Source organism: Dermochelys coriacea, chromosome 4, assembly GCF_009764565.3.
Source record: "Dermochelys coriacea isolate rDerCor1 chromosome 4, rDerCor1.pri.v4, whole genome shotgun sequence".
NCBI classification, from domain to species: Eukaryota; Metazoa; Chordata; order Testudines; family Dermochelyidae; genus Dermochelys; species Dermochelys coriacea.
The window spans coordinates 28253899-28280812 of NC_050071.1; the positions used below are offsets into that span (position 1 = coordinate 28253899).

At 42.0% G+C, this 26914-nt stretch overlaps 1 protein-coding gene across 1 annotated transcript; it reads left to right on the plus strand.

Moving 5' to 3' along the window:
* Positions 1-24987, plus strand: C4H4orf17 (chromosome 4 C4orf17 homolog). The gene is made up of 8 exons (XM_038398077.2): positions 1-379; positions 16826-17038; positions 17146-17213; positions 18323-18490; positions 19878-19959; positions 22217-22388; positions 23596-23639; positions 24794-24987. Exons 1-8 carry the CDS (start codon positions 226-228, stop codon positions 24985-24987), a joined length of 1095 nt encoding a protein of 364 aa, XP_038254005.1. The 5' UTR covers positions 1-225.
* Positions 24988-26914: the final 1927 nt, after the last annotated feature.

The window sequence follows — 26914 nt, forward strand, 5'->3', positions numbered from 1 at the left end:
GATTGAGCCTGTGCCTGCTTAAGGTGCCCCAGAAGGAATGTTGAAGAGACAGTAACAAAATGTAAAACAGTCACAAGAAAAACCAGTAGCAATTCAAGTGTTCTGCTCCCTTCATGTCCATGACTATTGTTATTCTGTACTTCCAGCATTTGCCCGCTGCTGATGAGACACTGTCAGAACCCGGTACCCCAAGAGTCGCTGTGGGGAGAATAGCAAAGTTACATCATGAATATCAATTTCAAACAACAGCCTCAGCCTCAGTTCAACTACAGAGTAATAACACAGGGAAGTCTGAGTGATACTCCTTTTGGAAAAGCAAGTGGAACTTATTTTCTCTCCAGACACATCCCACATCCCAGGGCAGTCTGCCATATTCAAGGTAAAGCATCCTCCTAGAGACACAACCACATCCGGCCTGATTCTCCTGAAAAGAAAATGTGTGTGTTTTAGGTCTTTCTTTAAAAAAAAAAAAATTACTCAGCAGCAAACATGAAAAATCTTTCACGTTTGTTTCCAGTTTCACAAGAAAAAACGTACCCCAAGTGTAACTGTAGGTGCCAGAATGAGAGGAAAGGAGATGGAGAGAGGAGGAGATACTGAAAGTCAGATCATCTAAAAATGTCTCAGACTGGGTTTGCAGGCCTGGCATTTAGAATTTGGTCCTGCAATTGGAACTTAATTAACAAATCTGTGGATACTGATTCATGAACCATATTAGAACCTAACATTCTTCTATAGTACTTGAGAGACGATACAACTAACATGAGTCAGCTTTTCTTTTCTTTTTTAAAATCCCTACAGTCAAAAGGATGGTATGGTCCGACTCTGAATTAGAGCTGGGTCAGAAAATTTCAGCACAAAAGGAAATTATTTTTTTTAAATGTTGCAATGCTCCCCCACCTGCTTTTCTGACCAGCTCCATTGTTGAACACACACTTGTGGAATAAAAAGGTGTCATTTTTCCATAATCCCTTCTTCAAAGATAGCCTTGTTTAGAGTGAGAGTCTGTCATCAATTAACAGTGTACTAAACTGCTAAGCCACAACTGACATTCTAGGGCACCTACTTTCCATTTAGAAAGTTACCCACTTTAACAGCGAAGGTTAATTTAAGGGAGAGATTTTCAAAGGCACAAATGACAATTAGGTGCCTGTCTCCCATTGTCCCTACTAACGAAATTGCTTTCTTTTAATAGGGCAAAACCACCCAGGCTCTACTAGCACCTGCTGGAGAGGAATGTGCCCCTGCATGTTCCATAGCACAGGTAGAAAGGCATTGAGGTCTCCTATAGTGCAGTAATGAAGACCCAGGCCCTTTTGGGCGGCAGAATGCAATCTACCCTATCTTGTCATTCCAAGACATGTTCAAAATCCTGGGATTCCTTCCTCCAGACACCCGAATGGATGGAAATGGCTAAGTCTTCACTGTAGAGTTAATCCTGGCTCTTATCTGGGTTTTAACCCAAACCTCTCTACTGTCCACACAGAAAAACCTTTTACCCAGACTCTTAGGTGCTTTAAGCCAGGGTTAGTTTACCCAGCTGGGGGGTACAGATTAGAGCCCAGGATCCACTTTAACTGAGGATGAAACCCACCAGTTTTGCAGTGAACACGCAGGATAAAATCACTTGAGTACTGATAGTCTTCCAGTGCCTTCTCACACTTACCCCTGCCCCCAGCAAGACAGGCAAGTTCTCTCACAACTGACTGGGAAACAATCCTAGAGTATCTCAGTACAAAGAACCATGGGATTTGCCTCAGAAGTCCTAGTGACAGTAGGGGGGCAGCACAAGTGAGGATGCAGTAACTCAAGTATGGCTTAGCAAGGGGGATGCTCAAACCCCGGCTGGGCTAACCTGGGTGCCAGTCAGGGTATGTCTACACCGCAATAACAAAAAAACCCCACACACACCCCCCAAAACGGCAGTGAGTCTCATAGCCTGGTTTCAGAGTAGCAGCCATGTTAGTCTGTATTCGCAAAAAGAAAAAGGAGGACTTGTGGCACCTTAGAGACTAACAAGCTTATTTGAGCATAAGCTTTCGTGAGCTACAGCTCACTTCATCAGATGCATTTGGTGGAAAATACAGAGAGGAGATTGATATACACACACAGAGAACATGAAACAATGGGTTTTATCCTACACACTGTAAGGAGAGCGATCACTTAAGATGAGCCATCACCAGCAGCAGGGGGGGAGGGAGGAAAACCTTTCATGGTGACAAGCAAGGTAGGCTATTTCCAGCAGTTAACAAGAACATCTAAGGAACAGTGGGGGGGGGGGAGAAATAACATGGGGAAATAGTTTTACTTTGTGTAATGACTCATCCATTCCCAGTCTCTATTCAAGCCTAAGTTAATTGTATCCAGTTTGCGAATTAATTCCAATTCAGCAGTCTCTCCTTGGAGTCTGTTTTTGAAGCTTTTTTGTTGAAGAATAGCCACCCTCAGGTTTGTAATCGAGTGACCAGAGAGATTGAAGTGTTCTCCAACTGGTTTTTGAATGTTATAATTCTTGACGTCTGATTTGTGTCCATTTATTCTTTTACGTAGAGACTGTCCAGTTTGACCAATGTACATGGCAGAGGGGCATTGCTGGCACATGATGGCATATATCACATTGGTAGATGCGCAGGTGAACGAGCTTCTGATAGTGTGGCTGATGTGATTAGACCCTATGACGGTGTCCCCTGAATAGATATGTGGGCAGAGTTGGCAACGGGCTTTGTTGCAAGGATAGGTTCCTGGGTTAATGGTTCTGTTGTGTGGTGGCTGGTGAGTCTTTGCTTCAGATTGGGGGGCTGTCTGTAAGCAAGGACTGGCCTGTCTCCCAAGATCTGTGAGAGTGATGGGTCGTCCTTCAGGATGGGTTGTAGATCCTTGATGATGCGTTGGAGAGGTTTTAGTTGGGGGCTGAAGGTGATGGCTAGTGGCGTTCTGTTATTTTCTTTGTTGGGCCTGTCCTGTAGTAGGTGACTTCTGGGTATTCTTCTGGCTCTGTAATCTGTTTCTTCACTTCAGCAGGTGGGTATTGTAGTTGTAGGAATGCATGAGAGAGATCTTGTAGGTGTTTGTCTCTGTCTGAGAAGTTGGAGCAAATGCGGTTATATCGTAGAGCTTGGCTGTAGACAATGGATCGAGTGGTATGATCTGGATGAAAGCTAGAGGCATGTAGGTAGGAATAGAGGTCAGTAGGTTTCCGATATAGGGTGGTGTTTATGTGACCATCGCTTATTAGCACCGTAGTGTCCAGGAAGTGGATCTCTTGTGTGGACTGATCCAGGCTGAGGTTGATGGTGGGATGGAAATTGTTGAAATTATGGTGGAATTCCTCAAGGGCTTCTTTTCCATGGGTCCAGATGATGAAGATGTCATCAATGTAGCGCAAGTAGAGTAGGGGCATTAGGGGACGAGAGCTGAGGAAGCGTAGCCTGGGTTATCTGACTCAGGCTTGCACAATGGGGCTAAAAATAACAGTGTAGATATTCCGGTTAGGCTGGTCCCTGGACTCTGAGACCCTCCCTCCTCACGAGGTTTCAGAGCGTGGGCTCCAGCCGGAGCAGAAATGACTGTGTTATTTTATATTCAAGTAATCCGCTCATAATTCATAGCTAGCAATTTAACAATAGTCTTTATTGGATACATAGTTAATATATATACAGAGCATCTTAGCTCAGGTCAGCCTAACCTCTAACCTAAAACCCACAGCCTCTTCCAGCTGTCAGCTCCCACACCTTGGAAATTCTAGCCATTCTCTTAAAGCCACAGTAACACCACGTCTCACTTCCTTAGCACAAATGTATTTGTATATATAACAGAATTTTCTAAACAGCTTTTTATAAATCTTTGAAAAGGTCTCCTTTGACTTTATTGCAGTCAATGATAGGAGATCATATTGTGGTGGGTATAGATGTTATCAGTGTAAGAAAGAGACTGTTAGAGGAGTCAGATCTAAATCTGGAAAAAGCAATGAGAATTTGCCAGACTGCCTTCTCCATCTGTCAGTTCCCACACCCTGAAGATTCTGTTCATTCCCTTAAAGCCACAGTAACACCACCACATCTATACTGCTATTTTGAGCCCTGTAGCACAAGCCTTGAGAGCCCATCAGTTGACCCAGGCTCTGCGGCTATGGCTTTTTTTTTTTTTTGCAGCATAGACATACCCTCACTGTGCAGTGAAGACCTACTCTGACTTTGAACATTTGATGCTACAACTCCATTCAGAGAACAAAAATTAAAAGGCAACTCCTGTAACTATGCCTGCATATGCAGACTAAGGACCAATTTCTGCTCTCAGTTATACATGTGTAAATCTGAAGTTCATTCCATTGTGTTCTGTACAAGGCAAATTTACAACATTGTAATTGACAGCAGAATCTGGACCTATTTCACCTTCCTAGTGTGTTTTACTATTCTCTCTGAAGAAGAAAACATTTTCATTTTTTTAAAAGCAGTTACCAAGCTCAACTCAAATGTAAATGAGCAGGCAACAATAAATGGTAGCTGCGAGGACCCACCAGCAATAGTCTAGATGTAACATGATTACCGTGGAACTGTAGGCTCTGAGAAATCCGATTTAGGCTATGTCCACACTATCACGTTAGGTCGACCTAAGCTACGCAACTCCAGCTACGTGAATAACGTAGCTGGAGTCGACATAGTTTCAGTCAACTACTGCAGGGTCCACACTACGCTGGGTCGACGGGAGACATTCTCTCGTCGACTTACCTTAGTCTTCTCGTTCGGGGTAGAGTACTGGCGTTAACTGGGGAGTGATCTGCAGTCAATTTGGCGGGTCTTCACTGGACCAACTGAATCAGCCTGGGTGAATTGATCCCTGGAGCGTCAATCTGGGGGATAGTGTAGACACAGCCTTAGGAAGCACATCTCCTCCCACCTTGTATTTGGCACAGCCCTGCACAGCATATTGAGAAAAAATCCCCTTATATAACTACCAACATGTTATAGCTTCTCGCCATCACTTAAATAACTCTCACCCTCCCCAGTAGTAGCCATATGTTTCAGTATAGTTTGTAAAGCCAGCTCAATGGTCTAGATATAGTGCGCTACACACTGCCCCACATGAGCCCTGGGTGTGATTATCATTCCTACTCCTTTCTTTCCTGAATCAGCAGATACAAGGACGGAAGCCCCTAAAGGCCCTGAGAAAGGAACGGCTCCATGTCACTTAGCAAATGAACAAAATGGCCCTGAAATTTGGGTCCAGATATAAAACTTCCTTAAAATTCAGGGGCAGCTGTTTCTGGGGGTTTTTTTTACAGTCCTTACCATTTGCTGGGCTCTGGAAGGAGTCCCTATGCAATCCCCCTCCTCCAGAAATATAGTGGTGGTCATGATGCAGGGTCCTGGGAAAGGCTGACTGTGACTGATGGAGCTATCTGGATATTCAGTTTAGAATTCTGTATCAAACTTCCCACTTTTGTGTAATTTCTGTATAAATACACTGTGTTGGTGGTATGGGGGGAGTGGTGGGAATGCTCACACATGGCCAAGTACCTATTGCCAAGGTATATTGTGAGTCACTAAGGGAAACAAAAACCAGTCTCAAATTGGTTATTAGAGAAGCATTAAGATTAGTGGATGTAGGACTGGAGGGAGTAATTATGGAGCACTTGGCTTACATATCTTTTGCAATGAGGACTGAAGGGTGAAGCAGCTCAAACTGGTTTTGAAAGATACAAGAAATAGTGTTACCTATTATGTATCTGGAATGGAGGCTTTTGAAAGAATAAGAGGAACCCAATTGCCTTTGGCCTGGTCTACACTACGAAGTTAGGGTGACAAAAGTCACCTTGTGTTGACCGATTTGTGCATGCATCTGTCCAGTGGTCCTGGGAGTGGCTCAAGGTAGGAGTATCAACCGCAGGGCAGACTGTTAGGGAACAGGGCACAAACCCCAAATTGGTTGTGAGTTCCTTACTCAGATTTCACCAACCAATTATCAAGTGTGGACTCCTCAGGCACTATAACAGCCTTAACATGGAGTCACAGACAGTCCCCTGGGGTATTCCAATCTATTTTGACACCGAGGTGAGCATACTTTGGTGAAAGGTCACAGCAATATTTAGGTTACTCCCAGTCCCAAAGGATCAGTCACTTACCCTTGGTCAATTGTACCTTAGATCTCACGACAAAGACAACACTTGTAGCCAATCCTATAGTGAACTATATAAAGATTTATTAACAAGGAAAAGGAAACGAGAGTTATTTACAAGGTTAAAGCAGGTAAACACATATACACATAAAAGAGTTCCAGTCTTAAGTTTCAAAAGGTAATAGAAGCTACTATAATAGGCAAGCTCTAGATGTCCTTTAGTGCTAACCCACGCCCAGCACTGGGGATCGTTTGCTTATGCTTTGTCATTCTTGTTCCTCAGAGTCCAAGCAGCATGAAAGATACGGTTTCTCCTTGTTAGCACTTTTTATTCCTTCCCCCTTTCTGCTTCAAGTTGAGCAGTTGGGAGGAATTCAGTTGCACGTTTCCTCTTCCTGGGAGATTTCAGGAAGAGAAGCAAACAACAAAGTCTTTGGTCCTTTAATGTTCTGCAGCGGTTTGTCTGGTGTTGATGGGCCTTCTTTCGTTGGCCAGGAGAGAACATCTTCTGTGGCAAACTAGTATTTCACACTTGGTAATGCTTTTCTCCTGACTGGTGATTTACAGATACAGAGCAAACACTTAAACTTTACCTTATAACATGGGATACAGATATTATAAGTGAGATTAGTGCATGCAGCAACTTACAAGCATTCCATAAAGTCCAACACAACACATTTTATAACTCTAATACCTATTTTAACACTACCACCACACAGGTGAGCCAAATTGGCTTGAGCAATGTATTTGTCAGTGTTCAGTTGAAGCCTATGAGCCTTGGGATGGGCTGGTCTGCCATCATCAGAGTGTCCACACAAATTTGTCTCTGGCCAACCTAACTGCACCATTATGGTGACAAATTAAAACCACCTCCCCAAACGGCATGGAACCGTGCAATGCATGGGCAGTGCAAACATAGACACTTCCTGACCTGTATCTACCCTAACAGTCCTCCAACGGCTGCCTCACAATGCCCTGCGACAGTGACCACTCTGGTCACAATTGTAAACTCCACTGCCCAGGGGACATGAAGCCCAGAAACCACAACCCTCTTTTTAGCCCCCCTCCCCACTCCGTCCCCATGTATTTTTGAAACATCTTTTCCTGGTTACCTACCTTGGTGAGCGCAACTAGCAGCTCTCCGGTGTGCGCAGCTGCCCAATGACTATGCTGGCTCCAGGCACGAGACACACTCCTGCCTGGAGTAGACAGGAGATATTGGATTTCCTGGGCCAGTGGGAAGAAGAGGCTGTGCAAGCACAGCTATGGACCAGTCACAGAGACATGGACATCTATGAAAAAATTCCCTGGGGATTCAGGGAAGGGGTATGACAGGGATCAGTAGTAGTGCCCCGTGAAAGTCAAGGAACTGTGGCAGGCATACCACAAGGCCAGGGAGAGCAACAATTGATTTGGTGCTGAGCTGCAGACCTGCCACTTTTATGAGTGGCATGCCATACTTTAATGGAAACCTCATCAGCACCCCGCAGACCACTCTGAATACCTCAGAGGAGCTCGAGACAGACCACCTGCCATGAACGGGAAGGAAGAGGGAGATGCGGTAGGGGGTTCCAGCCATGACTATTTGAGACTCCAACACAATCTAGCCAATCCCGCCAGGGGAGTTCAGACAAGCCTGATGAAGGGAAAGGGACTTCGGGTAAGCATCTGCATGGCTTTTTCCTTTAAAATTTAAATTTAAAGATGGCGCTCAGCCCATCCCCAAGCACTCAAGACACAGGTATCAACTTTTCATAGATCCATAGTTATTACAGAGCACTCCCACGTCAGTCACAACAGCATTCTTAAAATTCCCACCAGGAGGAGGATTTCCCCCCCCATATATCATGCACACATACTGCAAATTATATTTTAAATATATTCTGAGGTTTATTTTTTTTAAATTGGTATTTCCAAGTGTCTTTGTGGTGCCTGCCATGGTTCCTCTGCTTTCGCATGGCACTGCTGCTGATCTCTGTCATACTCCTTTCACCTGTGCAATTTTTTCATAGATATCCCCGTTATTGAAAAGTGCCATTGTGTTGCCAGAGCACTGGTATCCAGTTTCTAGAAAAAGGAAACTGGTCCTGTTCTTCTCTTGTGCATTATCAGCACCTTACGGATTGAGGTGAATGTATAGTGCATGCGCCAATTCCTCCTGTAATTCACTGTGATCACTTTAATAAGTTTGAGTTTAGTTCAGCAACAGCCATTCTGTTCTTTCTCGGAGCAATGACAGGGTTAACCAGGGGCCAGCCAGTCTTCAGAAAGGAAAGTTTATATTCAGAACAAAAGCATGACACAGAAAACATGCCATAAAACAACAAACAGCTTACATGCTCACTACCAAGTAACACCTATCAACCACACAGAACCCTAGTAGGTCTCAAAGTCCTTTAAACCCACTGGTGGGGTTTGTCCTTCTAGGTCACAGTGTCCTATTAATTCTTGCATCAAATGAGAGTGAACCCGCCTCTGTATCAGGCTGGATTTTATACAATTCTCAGTTCTTTGTTTGCTGGGCCCCTTGAGCCTGGTCAAATCAGTAGATGCAATTCCCCCTAGGGTGTGTTACTTCTCCAGACATGTGTATCTGTCTAGAGCAGAGGTTCTCAAACTCTGGTCCATGGATCACCAGTGGTCCGTGAGCTCCATTCAAGTGATCTGCGGATAGTTCCCTCTAAGGTGCGCACCTGGGCGGCCTCACACAAGAGAATGAAAGGCCACCCACCCAATGAGTGGAGCCGCGCAGGTCTGGCTCCACTAATTAGGTAGCTGGACCCTGGAGAAGACACACATGTAAGGTGAGGTGGTGGCCTTGGGGGGAATAGGGGATAGGTGGGAGGGGGCAGTGGAGTGAGAAGAGGGAGTAGGGGGAATTTAGGACATGCAGGGCTGAGGCGGCCAGGGAAAGAGGCGACTTTCCACAGCTCCAGGGCTGCGGCTGCCAGGGAGAGATGGCCCTCCTTCACAGCCCCAGCTCGGGGGCTGCTGTGGCAGGGGAGAGAGGAAGAGATTTCTCCTCCCCCCCCGGCCTACTTCCCAGCCCCAGCTCATGGGCTGCTGTGGCGGGGGAGAGAGGGCACACCCATCACATTAGAAAGGTAAGAGTATCGATATTAAAATATAAGTTGTGTAATTTTTTTTGTTCTACAAATAAAAGCAATTAAGGTTTTTTTATGTAGTGCTTTTATACAAAGTGGTTTACAATAATTAGCTAACAGTACAAACAACATTTGGAAAGATCATTAAGTGGTCCACCGAGACCCTCAGCAATTTTCAAGTGGTCCACGAAAAAAAAGTTTGAGAACCACTGGTCTACAGATTTGCAATAAATTAACCTCAGTGATTTTAATTCCTGATAGTTCATTCATGCTAGATGATTTCCCCACAGTCTTGATTTGTCTTTGATTGTCTGGTTTAAAAAAAAAAAAGAATCAATCCATTCACATCTGGGAGGTAACCATACAAAGGGTAAAGCAGTAGGAATGGAAACAGGCACACATTTTTCATAAGAAAATATATGAGAAGTTTCCCAGTTCTCCACAAAATAAGCCTACTGTTTTTGCTGTAATCTTGATAAAAAGTGTGCTTACTTTTTTAATTTATTTTTTACTATGGAAAAATATTTTTCATTCTTTGGTAATTAAAAACCCTAGCTGAAGGGACTTGCTCCTACATTTACTTGACAGTCACCTTCTGGCAGAGAACAAACATGGGAAATTTCAGCCCAAAAGACACACATTTCGGAATGTTGTAAGTTTAACACATGGAATTAAAATGAAAACTGCTCTGAAGCCCTAAAATCTATAAGGCCCTGATCTTGAAAATAATTACAGACTTGCTCAACTTTAATCACACGCATAGTCCCAGTGAAGTCAACTTTGAAGTGTGCATGGGTTTAAAAGATTGGGAGATCAGCTGCATTAGGGACACACAGGAGGAAGACAATAAGACTAGTGTGGTCTTGATCTCCAAGTTACCTTATGTAGCGGTGACTCCACATTCCCAGTCCCGAATTTTCCCAAAACTGTCTGACCTGAGGGGGCCAGGCTTCTTCTGAAACACTCAGAGAAATAATAAGATTTGTTTGCTGCTTTGAAGAGATAAAAGCATATGGCAGCTTATTAACTTTACTGGGATAAATACACACCCAAGCACAGCACTGAGTTGGTTTATTGCAAAGATAAAATATATTTATTAACAAAAGGGCACAGGGTTAAGTGATACCAAGTAGAAGGAATAAAGTTAGAAAGGGTTACAAAGAAAAGTAAAAATACACACATTCTAATGGCTAAGACCTAACTTAATAAGCTAGTCTTTGTTCAAGGTCCTTACCATTCTTCCTTTTCCAGAGACATCAATCCCCATGGTTGAAGGACTACCTTTCTCAGCTTGCAAAAGCACTGGCCCCTTGTGTCTGTCCAGTAATAGATGCCAAGATGGCTTCTCCTCTCTATATATATCTTCCTGAACTTACTGTTTTGTTCCAAGGCTCAGGTCACCTCATGCTGTTCTTCTCTTCCTGTGGACTTCCCATCCCCCTGCTGATTTGTACATAAATGAAGCTTCCCATTATTGGTCACACCTTGCTTAATTTCACTGGAGACAGGTAGATAGGAATTCTCTGAATCTGCACAGAGATAAGCAGGGCACACAAGTTGTTGAAATAAGTTTATAAAAGAAAAACAGATGTGCCCGATGGCAGCTGAAAGATAAAAAAATAGACCCATTAATTAGAAAGCCCTATACTGTAACTGTTGCATCCCTCATCCAAGGAGAGGAGGCCTGCAGGCAGGCCCATGGTTAATACTTAGCTGTCTATTAACATTTGCTATCTATTAATCCCTGTTAAGTAAATTTGAATTGCTCTATCGGACAGTTGTCCTGAGGGGAAAGACATGACATCATCATCATCACTTGATTACCAGTTGACTACCTCTGCCCTCTACTGGAATAGATCATATCTATTATCCAAATGTTTAAACGTTAGTTCCCTCTGCCAGCTGTGTTAGTAGTAGCTTCTTTAGCTACATAAGCAGAGACTTGGTTTGAAGGGTCACAAGCTGAACTGTGGAAAACCTGCTGATTTAGGTTTGTCTGTTTTGGGGGGGGAACTATAACAGGTGGTTTCTGTTTAACCAGGCTTGGCCTCGAAGGGCTATACTTGGGGTTTTGGTTTCATACCAACTTAAAAACATAAGGGAATCCAGAGCAAATCTCAGTGGGTTGTAAGGGCTTGTCTACATGAGGGGAAAAGTCTGCAGTAGCTAGCGCGGAATATCTAGTGCATACCTAGTGCACCCTCTGCATTAGCTCACAGTGTGGACACACTTATTTCTCACCTTCATTCACAGTAGCTTAATGATTTAGGAGTACATTAAGCTAAGCCACCCAAGAGCACTCAGTGTGCTTTAAATTCACTCCCTAGCTTACTGTGCACTAACTTTCCCATGCAGACAAGCTCCAAGAGTGGCCTGCTAAGAGAAACTGCCCAGAGCAACACACAGAACTATTAGAGATGCAGAGAAAACTTGCACAGAGCCTGCCAATCCTGCCAGCATTATCAAGCAATATAAATATAAATACCTCCTTTCTTCACCTGGAAAGGGCTGGATGCAAAACTTATCAAAGCATCTCTTTCAAGCATCAGTTAGAAGGGTCATTTCTCAAAGGACATGAGGTGTCCACTCCCCACAAGGGCTGTGCACACACCTTCTGCAGCATTCTTGGTCTCTGCCAGAGCAGGTTGCGAGGGGCCAAGCAGAGGACCCAGAGTCATGATTAAGGCCTATTCGATTAGCATAAGAGTCATGGAGATGATGGCACTCTCCTTTCTGTGCAGCACATATTCTGGACTGTGTACATTCTCCTTTTCACAGGCACTAAATTCACTCCACACAAAAATCAATGAGTTTTGACAGCTGCAGTGGCACAGGAGCTAGCAAACAGAGCTGTAAACCGGGGAGTTTGTACTGTGGTGCTTGTTTGGGGTTTGTTTTTGCTGGGGGGGGGGGGTGGTTTGGTGTGGTTTGTGTTTCCCAGATTAACAGGACTTAGGTGGGAAGGCTATGACAGATACGGAGGCAGCAGTGGGAGTGACTCGTGTAGTGGAAGACACGATGAGGATGACTGGATGTGGAAGCTGTGGTATGTACATGATCCTGGAGGGGGGACCTGATAAGAGTTTATTCTGCATGAAATGCCGCCTGATAGAGCTGATGGAGGAAAAGATCCGAGGTCTGGAGATGCAGGTGGAAAGTCTGGTTGAGTTTAGGAAGGGGTTTGAGCAGATGATGGAGCAAAGACATGAGGTATCTGAAGGGAAAAGCTCAGACTTACAGATGGAAGCAGGGCTGGGGAATTTTGAGGGGAGACTGGGTGAGGAAAGTGGTCAGTGGAAGCATGTGACTAAAAGAACGAGGCAGAGGAAAAGACGGGCTAGTGAAGGAGAAATAGAGCTTAGGAACAGGTTTGCAGAGTTGGAAAACGAAGAAGGGGCTCAGCAGGTAGTTGCTGAAGGTGGAAGGGCAAGGAAGAAGAGAAGAGAGGTAGTCCTATAGGAAAAGGGGAAGAGTCAAGGGAGATTACACCAAATATGAGCCCCAGGAGGATACAGGATGGGTTGAAGAGGATTATAAGGGAAAATAGGAATGGAAAGAACTTACAGCCAGAGGGAACAGGGGAGAGACTGGAGAATAGCACCGTCACCAGGAAAAGGCAGGTCTATGTGATCGGGGACTCTTTATTGAGAAGAATAGACAGGCCTGTAACTAGAGCTGATCCAGAGAATAGAAGGGTGTGCTGTCTTCCAGGTGCTAAGATACGGGATGTAGACCTGAGGTGGAAAAGGATCCTAAAAGGAGCGGGAAAGAATCCCCTCATTATCCTGCATGTGGGAACAAATGATACGGCTAGATTCTTGCTGGAAAGTATTAAGGGAGACTATGCTAGGCTGGGGAAGACGCTTAAGGAAATCGAGGCTCAGGTGATCTTCAGTGGGATTCTGCCTGTTCCTACAGAAGGGCAACAAAGGTGTGACAAGATTATGACTATCAACAGATGGCTTAGGCAGTGGTGCTATAAGGAGGGCTTTGAGATGTATGGCCACTGGGAAGCATTCATGGACAGAGGACAGTTCTCTCGGGATGGACTTCATCTGAGTAGGGAAGGAAATAGACTTCTAGGGTGGAGGCTGGCACAACTGATAAAGAGAGCTTTAAACTAGGAATTTGGGGGAGAAGGTTCGGAGATGTACAGGTAATCTCCACGCCAGATTTTAGCATTGAGAGGGAAGAGGATGAAGTAAGAAAAGATACAGCCGTGGGTAGGAGAATGTATATAAGGAGCAAGGGCAGTGTGGATACCGGTCTAATAGGTTATACTGGCTGTAGAATGACTGTGCCTAATAGGGTACAAAATGTGAGCGAGGCCAAACAGCAAAAATTAAGATGTTTGTACACCAATGCGAGGAGCCTAGGTAACAAAATGGAGGAACTAGAGCTACTGGTGCAGGAAGTGAAACCAGATATTATAGGGATAACAGAAACATGGTGGAATAGTAGTCATGACTGGACTACAGGTATTGAAGGGTATGTGCTCTTTAGGAAAGACAGAAATAAAGGTAAAGGTGGTGGAGTAGCATTGTATATCCATGATGAGGTAGAATGTAAAGAAATAAGAAGCGATGCAATGGATAAGACAGAGTCCGTCTGGGCAAAAATTACATTGGGGAAGAAAACTAGTAGAGCCTCTCCTACAATAGTGCTTGGGGTGTGCTATAGACCGCCGGGATCTAATTTGGATATGGACAGAGCCCTTTTTAATAAAGTAAATATTAATGGAAACTGCGTGATAATGGGAGACTTTAACTTCCCAGATATAGACTGGAGGACCAGTGCTAGTAATAATAATAGGGCTCAGATTTTCCTAGATGCGATAGCTGATGGATTCCTTCATCAAGTAGTTGCTGAACCCACGAGAGGGGATGCCATTTTAGATTTGGTTTTGGTGAGTAGTGAGGACCTCATAGAAGAAATGGTTGTAGGGGATAATCTTGGTATAAGTGATCATGAGCTAATTCAGTTCAAACTGAACGGAAGGATTAACAAAAATAAATCTGCAACTAGGGTTTTTGATTTCAAAAGGGCTGACTTTCAAAAATTAAGGAAATTAGTTAGGGAAGTGGATTGGACTGAAAAACTTATGGATCTAAAGGTAGAGGAGGCCTGGGATTACTTTAAATCAAAGTTGCAGAAGCTATCGGAAGCCTGTATCCCAAGAAAGGGGAAAAACTTCATAGGCAGGAGTTGTAGACCAAGCTGGATGAGCAAGCATCTTAGAGAGGTGATTAAGAAGAAGCAGAAAGCATACAGGGAGTGGAAGACTAGAGGAATCAGCAAGGAAAGCTACCTTATTGAGGTCAGACTATGTAGGGATAAAGTGAGACAGGCTAAAAGTCGAGTAGAGTTGGACCTTGCAAAGGGAATTAAAACCAATAGTAAAAAGTTCTATAGCCATATAAATTAGAAGAAAACTAAGAAAGAAGTGGGGCCGCTAAACACTGAGGATGGAATGGAGGTTAAAGATAATCTAGGCACGGCCCAATATCTAAACAAATACTTTGCCTCAGTCTTTAATAAGGCTAAAGAGGGTCTTGGGGATAATGGTAGTATGACAAATGGGAATGAGAATATGGAGGTAGAAGCGAAACTCAAACATCTTAATGGGACTAAATCGGGGGGCCCAGATAATCTCCATCCAAGAATATTAAAGGAATTGGCACCTGAAATTGCAAGCCCATTAGCAAGAATTTTTAATGAATCTGTAAACTCAGGAGTTGTACCGAATGATTGGAGAATTGCTAATATAGTTCCTATTTTTAAGAAAGAAAAAAAGTGATCCGGGTAACTACAGGCCAGTTTGACATCTGTAGTATGCAAGGTCCTGGAAAAAATTTTGAAGGAGAAATTAGTTAAGGACATTGAAGTCAATGGTAAATGGGACAAAATACAACATGGTTTTACAGAAGGTAGATCATGCCAAACCAACCTGATCTCCTTCTTTGAGAAAGTAACAGATTTTTTAGACAAAGGAAACGCAGTGGATCTAATCTACCTAGATTTCAGTAAGGCGTTTGATACCGTGCCACATGGGGAATTATTAGTTAAATTGGAAAAGATGGGGATCAATATGAACATCAAAAGGTGGATAAGGAATTGGTTAAAGGAGAGACTACAACAGGTCCTACTGAAAGGAGAACTGTCAGGCTGGAGGAAGTTCAGTGGAGTTCCTCAGGGATCAGTTTTGGGACTAATCTTTTTATTACTGACCTCGGCACAAAAAGTGGGAGTGTGCTCATAAAGTTTGCAGATGATACAAAGCTGGGAGGTATTGCCAATTCAGAGAAGGATCGGGATATTATACAGGAGGATCTGGATGACCTTGTAAACTGGAGTAATAGTAATAGGATGAAATTTAATAGTGAGAAGTTTAAGGTTATGCATTTAGGGATTAATAACAAGAATTTTAGTTATAAGCCGAGGATGCATCAATTAGAAGTAACGGAAGAGGAGAAGGACCTTGGAGTATTGGTTGATCATAGGATGACTATGAGCTGCCAATGTGATATGGCTGTGAAAAAAGCTAATGCGGTTGTGGGATGCATCAGGAGAGGTATTTCCAGTAGGGATAAGGAGGTTTTAGTACCATTATACAAGACACTGGTGAGACCTCACCTGGAATACTGTGTGCAGTTCTGGTCTCCCATGCTTAAAAAGGATGAATTCATACTGGAGCAGGTACAGAGAAGGGCTATTAGGATGATCCGAGGAATGGAAAACTTGTCTTATGAAAGGAGACTTAAGGAGCTTGGCTTGTTTAGCCTAACTAAAAGAAGGTTGAGGGGAGATATGATTGCTCTCTAGAAATATATCAGAGGGATAAATACAGGAGAGGGAGAGGAATTATTTAAGCTCAGCACCAATGTGGACACAAGAACAAATGGGTATAAACTGGCCACCAGGAAGTTTAGACTTGAAATTAGACGAAGGTTTCTAACCATCAGAGGAGTGAAGTTTTGGAATAGTCTTCCAAGGGAAGCAGTGGAGGCAAAAGATCTATCTGGTTTTAGGATTCTACTTGATAAGTTTATGGAGGAGATGGTATGATGGGATAATGTGATTTTGGTAATTAATTGATCTTTAAATATTCAGGGTAAATAGGCCTAATCCCCTGAGATGGGATAGTAGATGGATGGGATCTGAGTTACTACAGAAAATTCTTTCCTGGGTATCTGGCTGGTGAATCTTGCCCATATGCTCAGGATTTAGCTGATCGCCATATTTGGGGTCGGGAAGGAATTTTCCTCCAGGGCAGATTGGAAGAGGCCCTGGAGGTTTTTCGCCTTCCTCTGTAGCATGGGGCACGGGTCTCTTGAGGGAGGATTCTCTACTCCTTGAAGTCTTTAAACTGCGATTTGAGGACTTCAATAGCTCAGACATAGGTGAGGTTTTTCATAGGAGTGGGTGGGTGAGATTCTGTGGCCTGTGTTGTGCAGGAGGTTGGACTTGATGATCAGAATGGTCCCTTCTGACCTTAGTATCTATGAGCTGCAGCCTCCACCCACCCAGCAGAGGCCCTAACCCTGAGCTGGTCTGCAGAAGATTGTTTATGGTGATAAAGTTTGCATCTGTATTCTCCTCTCCTCCAGGGTTAAATAATGCACCTATCTGCGTTGTGAGAGATGCAGGGAGTCTTTCAAGACCACACCAGGCTGCCAGCAAAATCCTAAACCCACAGCGAGAATATGATCAGCAACATAGGTTAAGTGGGCAAGGCATGGGCACGCCATCTTCTAGCAGCATTACACTAAGCCTCCAGGCTTATCCACACATTGGGAAAGGTCCATCAAGACCAAGTTCACGTGAGTAGCCATGATTTTGCCAACTCCACAGACGGGTTAAAATTGAATTTTATTGTCTTGATTTCAAGATAAGCTAACTGAAAACATATTTCTGTATTAATTTCCAGAGCCTGGGAGAGAAGAAATGGCTGAGTTCTCTAAAAGGACAAGAGACTCCCTTGCTTTACTGAGAAAGGTAAAGAAAGATTTGCAGTTATTCATAGCAGCTCTGTGCCCTCAGCACCTAGGTACTGTACATCCACTCATAGCTCTCATACTGCCAGGGAGAGCAACTGTACATCACAGACTGTGGCCTTTAAAATATTACAAGGACCCAAAATAAGGGATCACAAACATCAAGCAAGTAGAGGAGGGAACTTTTAAATGATGTGGTTTCATCTCTAATATATAACTTCTAATGTCTAACTTTTCATTCTTCAGCATTTTTATGTCAATAATTTAAACTAATTAAGAGTCTGAGCATGTGCTGCATTATATACAAGAGGTCAGTTTTTTTTTTTTTTCCCCAGCCATGCTCAATAATCCGCTACAGTTAACAATTCAATTTGTTATACTTTGCACTTAGAGCACCTTTCTTCTAAGATCCCCAAAGCACTTTACAAACACAACATCCTGTTAAGTGCAATATTACATCCATTTTTTTTCACCGATTGGTAAACTGAAATACAGAGAAGTTAAGTGACTCACCCAACACTATATAGGGTCAGAGCTGGGAACACAACCCAGGAGTCCTGATCCCCTGTCACCAGTTCACTTAAAGTGTTTTTTCAACTCCCTGCTTTTTCCAGAGTTTATAACTCTCCCATAACAGGTACTTGAAGGCAAAACTTTGCCGACAATGACTCACATCCACAGATTTTCTTTTTGAATAAGAAAAATCCAGATTTAAGGATTATGACCTATATCCACAGAGCTCTTTAGGGGTCTAAACCACAGTTTTAGGCACCTAAGTCCAAATCTTAGGCACCACTCTGATCCACAAAATCCCTGCTTGGCTGCCTCAACTTACTCAACAAAGTCCCTTTGTGGATCTGGGTCTATGGCATCAACATCTGGACATATTGGGGCACTGCACCTATTGTGACCAGGGATTGGAGACGAAATTAAAGTATTTCTCCTTTTTTGTGGTCCTGTTGCATGGAATCCCTAACAGTTTTAGCGATGGTTTCTGCTCCCATTGAAGTCAATGGTAAAATAATCATTGGCTTCTAGGAACCCAAGATTGGGTACTTCTTCTTTAAGCCTTTAATTGCTGAATCCTTGCATACCTTACTTTCTACTTAGGAAGATCCTTTGAAAAAACAACCAACTCGTCCTCTGACTGCAGCTGGCCATGAGATCCATCCTTCTTCTCTTACCCATCCCTCTTCTCCAGCCTGTTTTATGCATTACAAGCCAGAAGTCAGAGAGAATATAAACTATGTTCCAAACTATCTGGATCAGGAAATAAAAGTAAGATATAAGTGGTAACCTTTTGTGTTATGTTTCAGAATAGCAGCCATGTTGGTCTGTATCTGCAAAAAGAAAAGGAGTACTTGTCGCACCTTAGAGACTAAGAAATTTATTAGAGCATAAGCTTTCGTGAGCCGCAGCTCACAAAAGCTTATGCTCCAATAAATTTGTTAGTCTCTAAGGTGCCACAAGTACTCCTTTTCCTTTTGTGTTATGTTTCCATTTCCCAGAAGGGGGCGTATGGAGGTTTCAATTCTTGCTGCCTGTATCTAGCTGACCTGTTAATTTGTATTCAGAGGTTATTTTGGGAGTTCCTAGGGAGCTGCCCCTGCCAGACTGGAAGCCTCAGACAGTATTCCTATTGGAAATGTCAGAAATGGATGGAGCAGAGTAGTAGTTACCTGATCTGCAATCAGTGCTCTCTGCAATGCCATGTACATGGCATACTCCCCAAAGCTCCAGTTCCCCTGCAGTGCTGTATAGACGGTGCTCTCCTCATTGCACAGTATGAATGTCTGTCTACTAGGGCTGCACAAAACTGTGCAATTTCATTCGTTCAAATTCATTGCACAACTAAAATTTTGCACAGTTTCACAACTGAACTGAAACAGGCAGAAATTGTAAACAGTTTAGTGCTATAGGGCTGTCAACTAACTGCAGTTAACACAAGCGATTAACGCAAAACAAATTAACTAGATTAAAAATACTTGTGATTAATCGCAGTGTTAAACAAGAGAATACCAATTTAAATTTATTATAAATATTTTGGGATGCTTTTCTACATTTTTAAATGTATTGATTTCAATTACAACACAGAATACAAAGTGTGTAGTACTCACTTTATATTATTTTGATAAATATTTGCTCTGTAAAAAAAGAAAAAATTGTATTTTTCAGTTCACCTCATAAGTATTGTAGTGCCATCTCTTTATTGTGAAAGTGTAACTTACAAACGTAGATTTTTTTTTTAAACATAATTGCATTCAAAAACAAAACAGGGTAAAACTTTAGCCCCTAGAAGTCGAACCATGAAGGGGCATATGAATGTTTAGCATATCAGGCATGTAAATACCATGCAATGCTGGTTACAGCAGTGCCACAGGAATGTCTGTTCTCACTTTCAGGTGATACTGTAAATAAAAAGTGGGCAGCATTATCTCCTGTAAATAGAAACTTGTTTGTCTTACCGATTGGCTGAAAAAAGCAGGACTGAGTGGACTTGTAAATTGGTATTCTATTATCGTTTAACAGTGTGATTAAAACTGCAATTAATTTAGACTTCTTTAAATCTCGCAGTTATTTTTTTAATCGTTTGACTGACCTACTATAAAACTGTCTGGCATATTTGCACCCATTTTTAGTCATAATTGTACTGCCTTTCTTCCAGGTCTTGGAAAAACTCCGTGACATTCTACAGACAGACTCCCTTGCAGAGATCCAAGAGTGGCTGTCAAGGGCAAGTATAAGAGGTAAAATGTGCGTGTGTATTAAAATAATAATTGACATATCATAGTAACCTAGATAGCTGCATTACTGTCCTTTCTTATGGTCTCACCAAATGCAACCCCACAGGTGTCAGGCCTTTACATCTTGTGGGTGGAACTCCACATTCCACACACTCTCAGACCAGGACTTGGGTTACAGCTCCCTGGTTTCTAACTGTGACTAATTCAGCAAGTCCAACTGGGGTTACGCTCTGCAAGGATTTCTCTTTGGGAGCCTAAGACAGCACACATTTGCAATGAGACAGACACAGCTTCTTCAAAACAGAACATCATTTCTTTTGCTTAAAAGGTACACAGTGCTTAGAGAAACAGACTTAAAACAACAAAGACCTAAATGCATTTTCCCTTCCTTAAGCTTAGCCACTCTATCCATAGTGTAGGAGCGTCTGGCTTCCTTCACATCTCTTACATGGGAGAAACACCCTAACCTGCTTGCGGCCTTCTTCCTCTGGCTCTGAGTGAGTTCTCCCATCTGTCAGCTTTTCCATTGACACATCCTGACCAGCTTCCATCAGCTCACCCCTCAGAAAAAATTCTGCCAGAGGCACTTTTTTAAACCAGTGAGGGTCTTTTGATCTGAGGCTTAGCCTTGGGAAGAGTAAACCATCCTAGCCTGAATTGAGCCAGCCAGGCAAATTCTCCACCAACTGGTAGTCCAGTCATTATTATTTTCACTTTCTTGAAGATGGGTATGGGAGAGACTGTCTTATTTGTATCATTGTTTCACTTCTCCTGTTCATTTCTGCAACCATCCCTTTACAGACTCATTTGATTTAGCTTTATGCATTCAGTAAGGAAGCAATACAAAATTGAACAGGGAAACTGAGTCACGCAATATAAACAACACACATTTCCCCAGTTAATCAAGGTCATTTTTCTGCTTTCCCTTACACTCATGCAATACCTTTGGAGTTCCTACTGAATTGAATTAGTGAGACTGCAAAGATGAACATGAGGGCAGAATCTGGTTAAGTGTGGTTGGACTAGGGATAGCAGTTTTGATGACTAGGGTATCATTGACAGCATGCCCTTCCCACAGCAGTCTTGGTTGAATTATTCTTTTTGAAAGGTACATCCTTCCTAAGAAGGATCATATCTCAATAATGGCAGTTGAAGTTGATCTGTAAGTGGGGAAAGGCCCCTGAAACATACTGCTCAAAGCAAAAAACCACACCAGCGGGAAAGTGTGTATATTACATTGCTACAGTACCGATTCACAAGTGCTCAAAGCACTCATTCTTTGGCTTTAGCCTCAGCACTTGCTTAACGCACACTGTTATGCCAGCACAATGACTACCAGTCATGTGTTGTTACTACTCACGGATAGTTATCATAGGGTATGGACGATCATAATACCATCCAACTTCTTTATTTAGCCAACGCTGCTATAAATTGATTTAATTCTGCTTTTAGGGACTTCTCACCTGGAAGTGCCCACTCAGGGAACTTGGCTAGGAATGCTAGCTAGACATAGGCCTAAATCAGAGGTGCAAACTTTTTGGTAGAAAATATAATTAATGAGCCTCCCCAGGCATTATTCCATTACATTTCCAGATCTATCCTGAAAAGGTTAGGTCTCCAACAGGCATGCTACACTCAGCTTAGCGGAGTCAGTGATCTCTAGTGGTGTTCCAAATTCAAGTTAATAAACAGACTAATCAACTCGGCTTTGGTGCTGGGCAGTATGGCTCCAGTTATCAAAGGGGCTTGAATGAGCAAGATGCCCAATGGCTATTGGAAGGGAGAGAGTTATGTAAGCTATGAGTTTAAAGAAACAAAATAGCAAGTGGTATAGTTTTTCAACTCTGCTAAACATTTCAACCCACTTCATATTTTTGTAGAAAAATTCTACCTAACCAATTTGGAGGCAGATATGAACTTTGCCCATCCTCTTCTCCCTACAGTGTTAAAGTTGGATATACAGTGGAAACCTCACAATCTTAACCACAGAGCAACTACTGTCATTGTATAACTGGAAATCCCTTTCCAGCATTTTTAACTGAAAAAAATCCAACAATTATAGTTTGTTAATAAAAACAGTCTAGCAGTCATGAACTATAAAAAAATGAAGCTGTGCATATTTACATACAATTCAGATTTCTATTAGAAGTTATCCAATTGATTTAATATAGCCTTTAATGAAATTTTCCATTTTCTTCAATTTCTTTTTAAAGCAACCTCTTTCAAAGAAAGTTTTTTCTGATGGTTTTTGGTGTTTCAGAGAAAGAGTTTGTATCAAATTTGATTCGCTCAGAGATGACTAGCAGGGACTTGCTGAATTATCGGCAAAATACACCAAAAGAAAGTGCAGTGGAGAACTTGAATGTCCATGATACAATGAAGTCTTCCCATGTCCCTTGGACAGAACCAAGGGAAGAAGTGAAAAAGTTCAGGTAAAGTCTGTTTTAATATTGGTAGAATCAGGGATTTATTAAACTCAAAAAGTTAGGAGTTCATGTTCATTGTAGGAGAAGGATTAAAATTTTGAATGATTTTCTGAAACTTACCTAGAGCGCTGATGTCTGCAAATTTAAGCTGCAAATCTTGAGAGAACAATTTTTCTCTCTTCTAGTCCTGGCAGAAATATTGCCAAGAACAGAAGTATTGAAATGTTACCACAGAGGCGGATTCTGATATCAATTAGAAATAAAAGCCTAGGCCTGCAAACACTTACGAATGTGCTTAAAATGTATGCATTGGGGTAGCTCCACTGAAGGCTGACTGCTCACAGGTGAAGTTACTTTTGTGCCTATTTGCAAGATTGGGGCCTAAAATAGTAAACAAAAAGAACTCACAATTGGTCAGGCATTTCACAATTGCCCCAAAACATTCAATTTGAATTTGGCTCACTCCATGCTAATTAGAATGGAGAAAACACGTTTTCATATTGAGCAGAGTTGGTTTTTTTTTGTTTTAAAAGCTTAAAAGGGTTTGTAACTTTTTCATGCTTTGGCAAGGTACTATATGAAGCTCTGCAAGAGATATTTGAAATGTTCCTATTTCAAAACTCACCTAAATCGAGATCATTTACCTGGGGCAAAGGATTATTCTGCTGCTAAATCCTGAAAGTCTTTTTTTCTCATTGTTGCCCACAGTCATCAGTAACAAATAAATGAGGTGTTGGGGAAGAGATATGACTTTTACTACCAGAGGTGAGCCTGGGCTATGAATCTTCAGTGTGTAATATGTTCTGTACATATGTTGCTGACTAGGCCTGTAGACCTAGGAGCTGTTTTGTTTGTATTATTCAATTGTTCTTTAAAGAAATTAACTCACCAAGTCAGACTGGTTTTTGGAAGAAACTTTTCATGCAGAAAAGTCAGAGAATTTAGAATAGAAATGAAGAATGGAATTATATTTAAAAATGTTAATGGTGAAAACCTTGGTTTTGTGATTGAAGCTTGTCAGCTAGAGCTTGAATAGAAAATGTTGCTAGCTAGAAGAGATTTCATTCTTGGGTACACAATTATACAACTGGAGCAGTGCCAAACTTTACAGGTGCCAAAGAACCCTTTAAGCCATTGCTGCATACTGCAGCTCACAAAAAATCTTTGCTGTTTCTTTTTTTATGGCTTTATAAGCTCTCCCTGTTCTATTCAGGCCTTCAAGTAAAGCATCAGAAGCAAGTAAAGGAACGGAACAAGGTAGGTGATGGAAATTCTAAATTCTAAGACGCTATACAGCTAGAAACGTAGTCAATGCCATAGTGCAGATGTATTGCACTTTGAGATTTTGTATGCAAGATCCTTGAAAATTTTAAACAGTTTAGAGTCTATTTCTACACCAGAATGAAGAGAATTCAATGGCAGTATGAAAAATACAGCAATATGTAAAGTTCATTGGGAGTTAGATTTCTGAGAATCTCTGCTTTTTATTACCACCACTGATTCAGCCTATCTAGGCAGAACATTCATGTATCACTTTCCCCAGAGACTATACCACAGTAACAAAGCAGTACAAAGTATACTTATTTGCAGCTGCTGACAATCACTTCAACTACCACCATGAGGTTTGACCTTTCTGTAAAAATTCTCCTGATTTCTTCCTCCAAACAGTCAAAACCTCCTGCTATTCTTCAGACATATGCCAAACTCTTCCTGTCAACTAGTTTTTGGATTCCACTTTGCCTTTCACCATCGACCAGCACATCTTCCTCGTTGTCCCTAGCCATCCCTCACCCTCTAAATAAAACACGCTTTCCTAGTTAGTCTCCCTCAGCTATCAAAGACACACTTGCAGCCTTTACCCAGACAGCTTCACCTCCCTCAGACCATCATCTTCCATGTGTCCTACATCAGGAGTGCAGTAAAGGTTAACAAAACAGCACAAGCTGAGAAACCCCCAACAGTCTCAATAAGGAAACTACCCCTTCTACAAGAAAGTGGCAGTCTGAGTTGTTTATGGGATCATGAGATTGTGCTAGCAGTAACCTGTATTAGCACACTAGGATATCGTCAGTTTGACCCAAAAAACAGGGGGAGAGGGGGTACACTCTCTTTACACTGGTTCAAAAGTACGACTGCACTATCATTCTACAGTGAGTGAAAGTACATAGTTTATAATAGCTGTGGGAGGAGACTTTACATGGGAAAGATGAGAAGGGAAACCAGGGAAGGAATTTTGTAATTTCTCAGAGACCAACAATTTTATCTTATCAAAGAGTCATCCAGTTGGAGACCCTCCATGCTACTATTTTCATACTACTACCAGAAAAGTGGTAAAAGCCAAAACAAACATTGAAAAACAAAGCCTAAGCTTAGTGTGGTATAGAGCTTTATTGTTCAAAAATATTTTCCAGAAAGGGGGAGAGATGGTCATTTATCCTCAAGAGGGGAAAGATTTACAATCCCAATTTCCGAAAATGTACACAGAGGAAGGTCCTCCAGCTCCCAAGGAACGAGCCACAGTCCTTCCTTAGCGCTCCGACAGAAGCCCCACCTCCGCTACAGCAAGTTACCCATTGATCAGAGACATCTTACTGCCAGAGAATAACTTCCTCTTCAAAGCTTCTGAAACAGCACAATTGTTCCCTTCAAGTATTACCATATGTACTATTAGCAACAATAATTAAAAGCATACCTAAAGCTGGCTCCCCCTTTAAAAACAAACAAACTTGTGTTAATTTCATTTAGTCCCTAAGTGTTTCATCAAAAACTACTGAAAAGTACATACAGAACGACTTCTCCGGAAACTTTTGGATATGCTCTTCATTCAAAATGCCTATACAAGTAAGGTTAAGAGAACTGTAAATAAAACAAGTTTCATCTACCCTGCAAGACTCTTAATACAGGCACTTCATCTTTAAGGAAACCTAAATTTGCTATTAACTTGGAACATCAAGTGAAGAGAATATCCACTGATGTTATGCTTTCTAGCCTCTCTGAAATGATGCACTGTACAGCAACTGGGCAGTACTATATTACATCTTGATGATTACAACTTTAGCTGTGGGTGGAGTTGTAACCCACAGAACTAATCTTTTTCTCTGCATTCTAGAGTAGAGCATATGACAGGATAGCAACTTGATCAAAAAACTCAGACAACAAGTTTAAGTTTGGCAGCTGACTTGCCCCTAACAAGTATGTGCACGTATACACACATTTGTGCACAGGAGTCAGGCCCACAAATAGACACATTGTGTGTGGATACACCAACTGCTCATGTAATTATAGAGGTACATGGGCACATGTATGTTTTGCAGGGTGCAAGTCATGCACCAGGTTTTGAAAAGCTGACCCTAAATTTTCAATCCTAGTTCACTAGAAAAGACATGACTGCAGGTAGAATGACATACTCTTTTTTCAGAAAACAAGCAATTATCTAGATCAATTCCTCTCACAATAGCTGAGAAGTGTCATGTATTTAACACTGGGGGTGGGGGGAAAGGGGAATGCGGGGAAAGAAAGGACAGACAAAAATGCCCAACAAAACCAACTAAATAAACCCAAGATCACAGAAATGGTGGCAAGCACAGCTTATTTAAAACTGGAACCATTTATTGAAATCTTACCTTAACCCATCCTTTTTGGCATGTTTGGATAAGAGAGGTCACACCTGTTTTTGGTTATGCAAAAAACAAACCCCAATCAATCAAGTTTTGCAAAACAAAATAAAAAACGTGACCCCTACTTTTTGGCCAAATACAGTTTATAGTTCCACAGTAAGATTATTCAGCTATGTCTCGGGACATGCTCCTTCATGAAGTGTGGCAATTTTGGAAAATTTTACTAATGCTGTGCCATGCCATTTCAGGGAAATTTAAGCTGATAACTAACAATATTTCGAATTCCCTTCTGCAAGTTCTCATCCTGACCGAAAATCATTTCTATCTGTTATTATAGCATGGTGCCCATTCATACTTGTCAGAGCAAAAAAGAGTGCATTAAGAACTAAGCAGCAACCTCAGCTCTAAGATCTTGTGTAGTCATATTGTGAACATGCAAATCCTGTCAGTTCACTATAAAAGATCTAGGCCAGAGGTTCTCAACCTTTGGGCTGCGGCCCCCTGGTTAACAAAACTGAATGGTTACATGATGCTATCGCTTGCTCCTTGTTTGCACCTACTAAGTCACATTGAAAAGAAAGGACATAATTTAAAATACTTTAAATTAATACTAATTTTCCATGTAAGCAATTGCTATTGTTGCTCCAGCAGCATTATTCTACAGTGAATGGGAGGATAGGTGTCTTGAATGTGACAGTTGATCCATGCAGCTCACTACTGTTAAGATGCAGTACATACCAGGAAAAAGTTTGAGTACCATGAACTAAAGGACAATAGGGCAAGTTAAGGATGCAGGGAAAACAACTGACGTCTCTTGATTGAATTGATACATTATTTCATTACTTACCTTTGTTCTTTAAATTAAATGATACCAAGTCAGTTTGAAGAACAAGCCCAATCTAACCGAGTATGAGA

Coding starts and splice junctions, on each gene's coding strand:
- C4H4orf17 (XM_038398077.2), top strand. CDS start 226: ATGAATATCAATTTCAAACAACAGCCTCAGCCTCAGTTCAACTACAGA. Junction 17,039..17,145: donor TCCATCAAGACCAAGTTCAC/GTGAGTAGCCAT, acceptor ATTAATTTCCAG/AGCCTGGGAGAGAAGAAATG. Junction 22,389..23,595: donor GAAGAAGTGAAAAAGTTCAG/GTAAAGTCTGTT, acceptor TGTTCTATTCAG/GCCTTCAAGTAAAGCATCAG.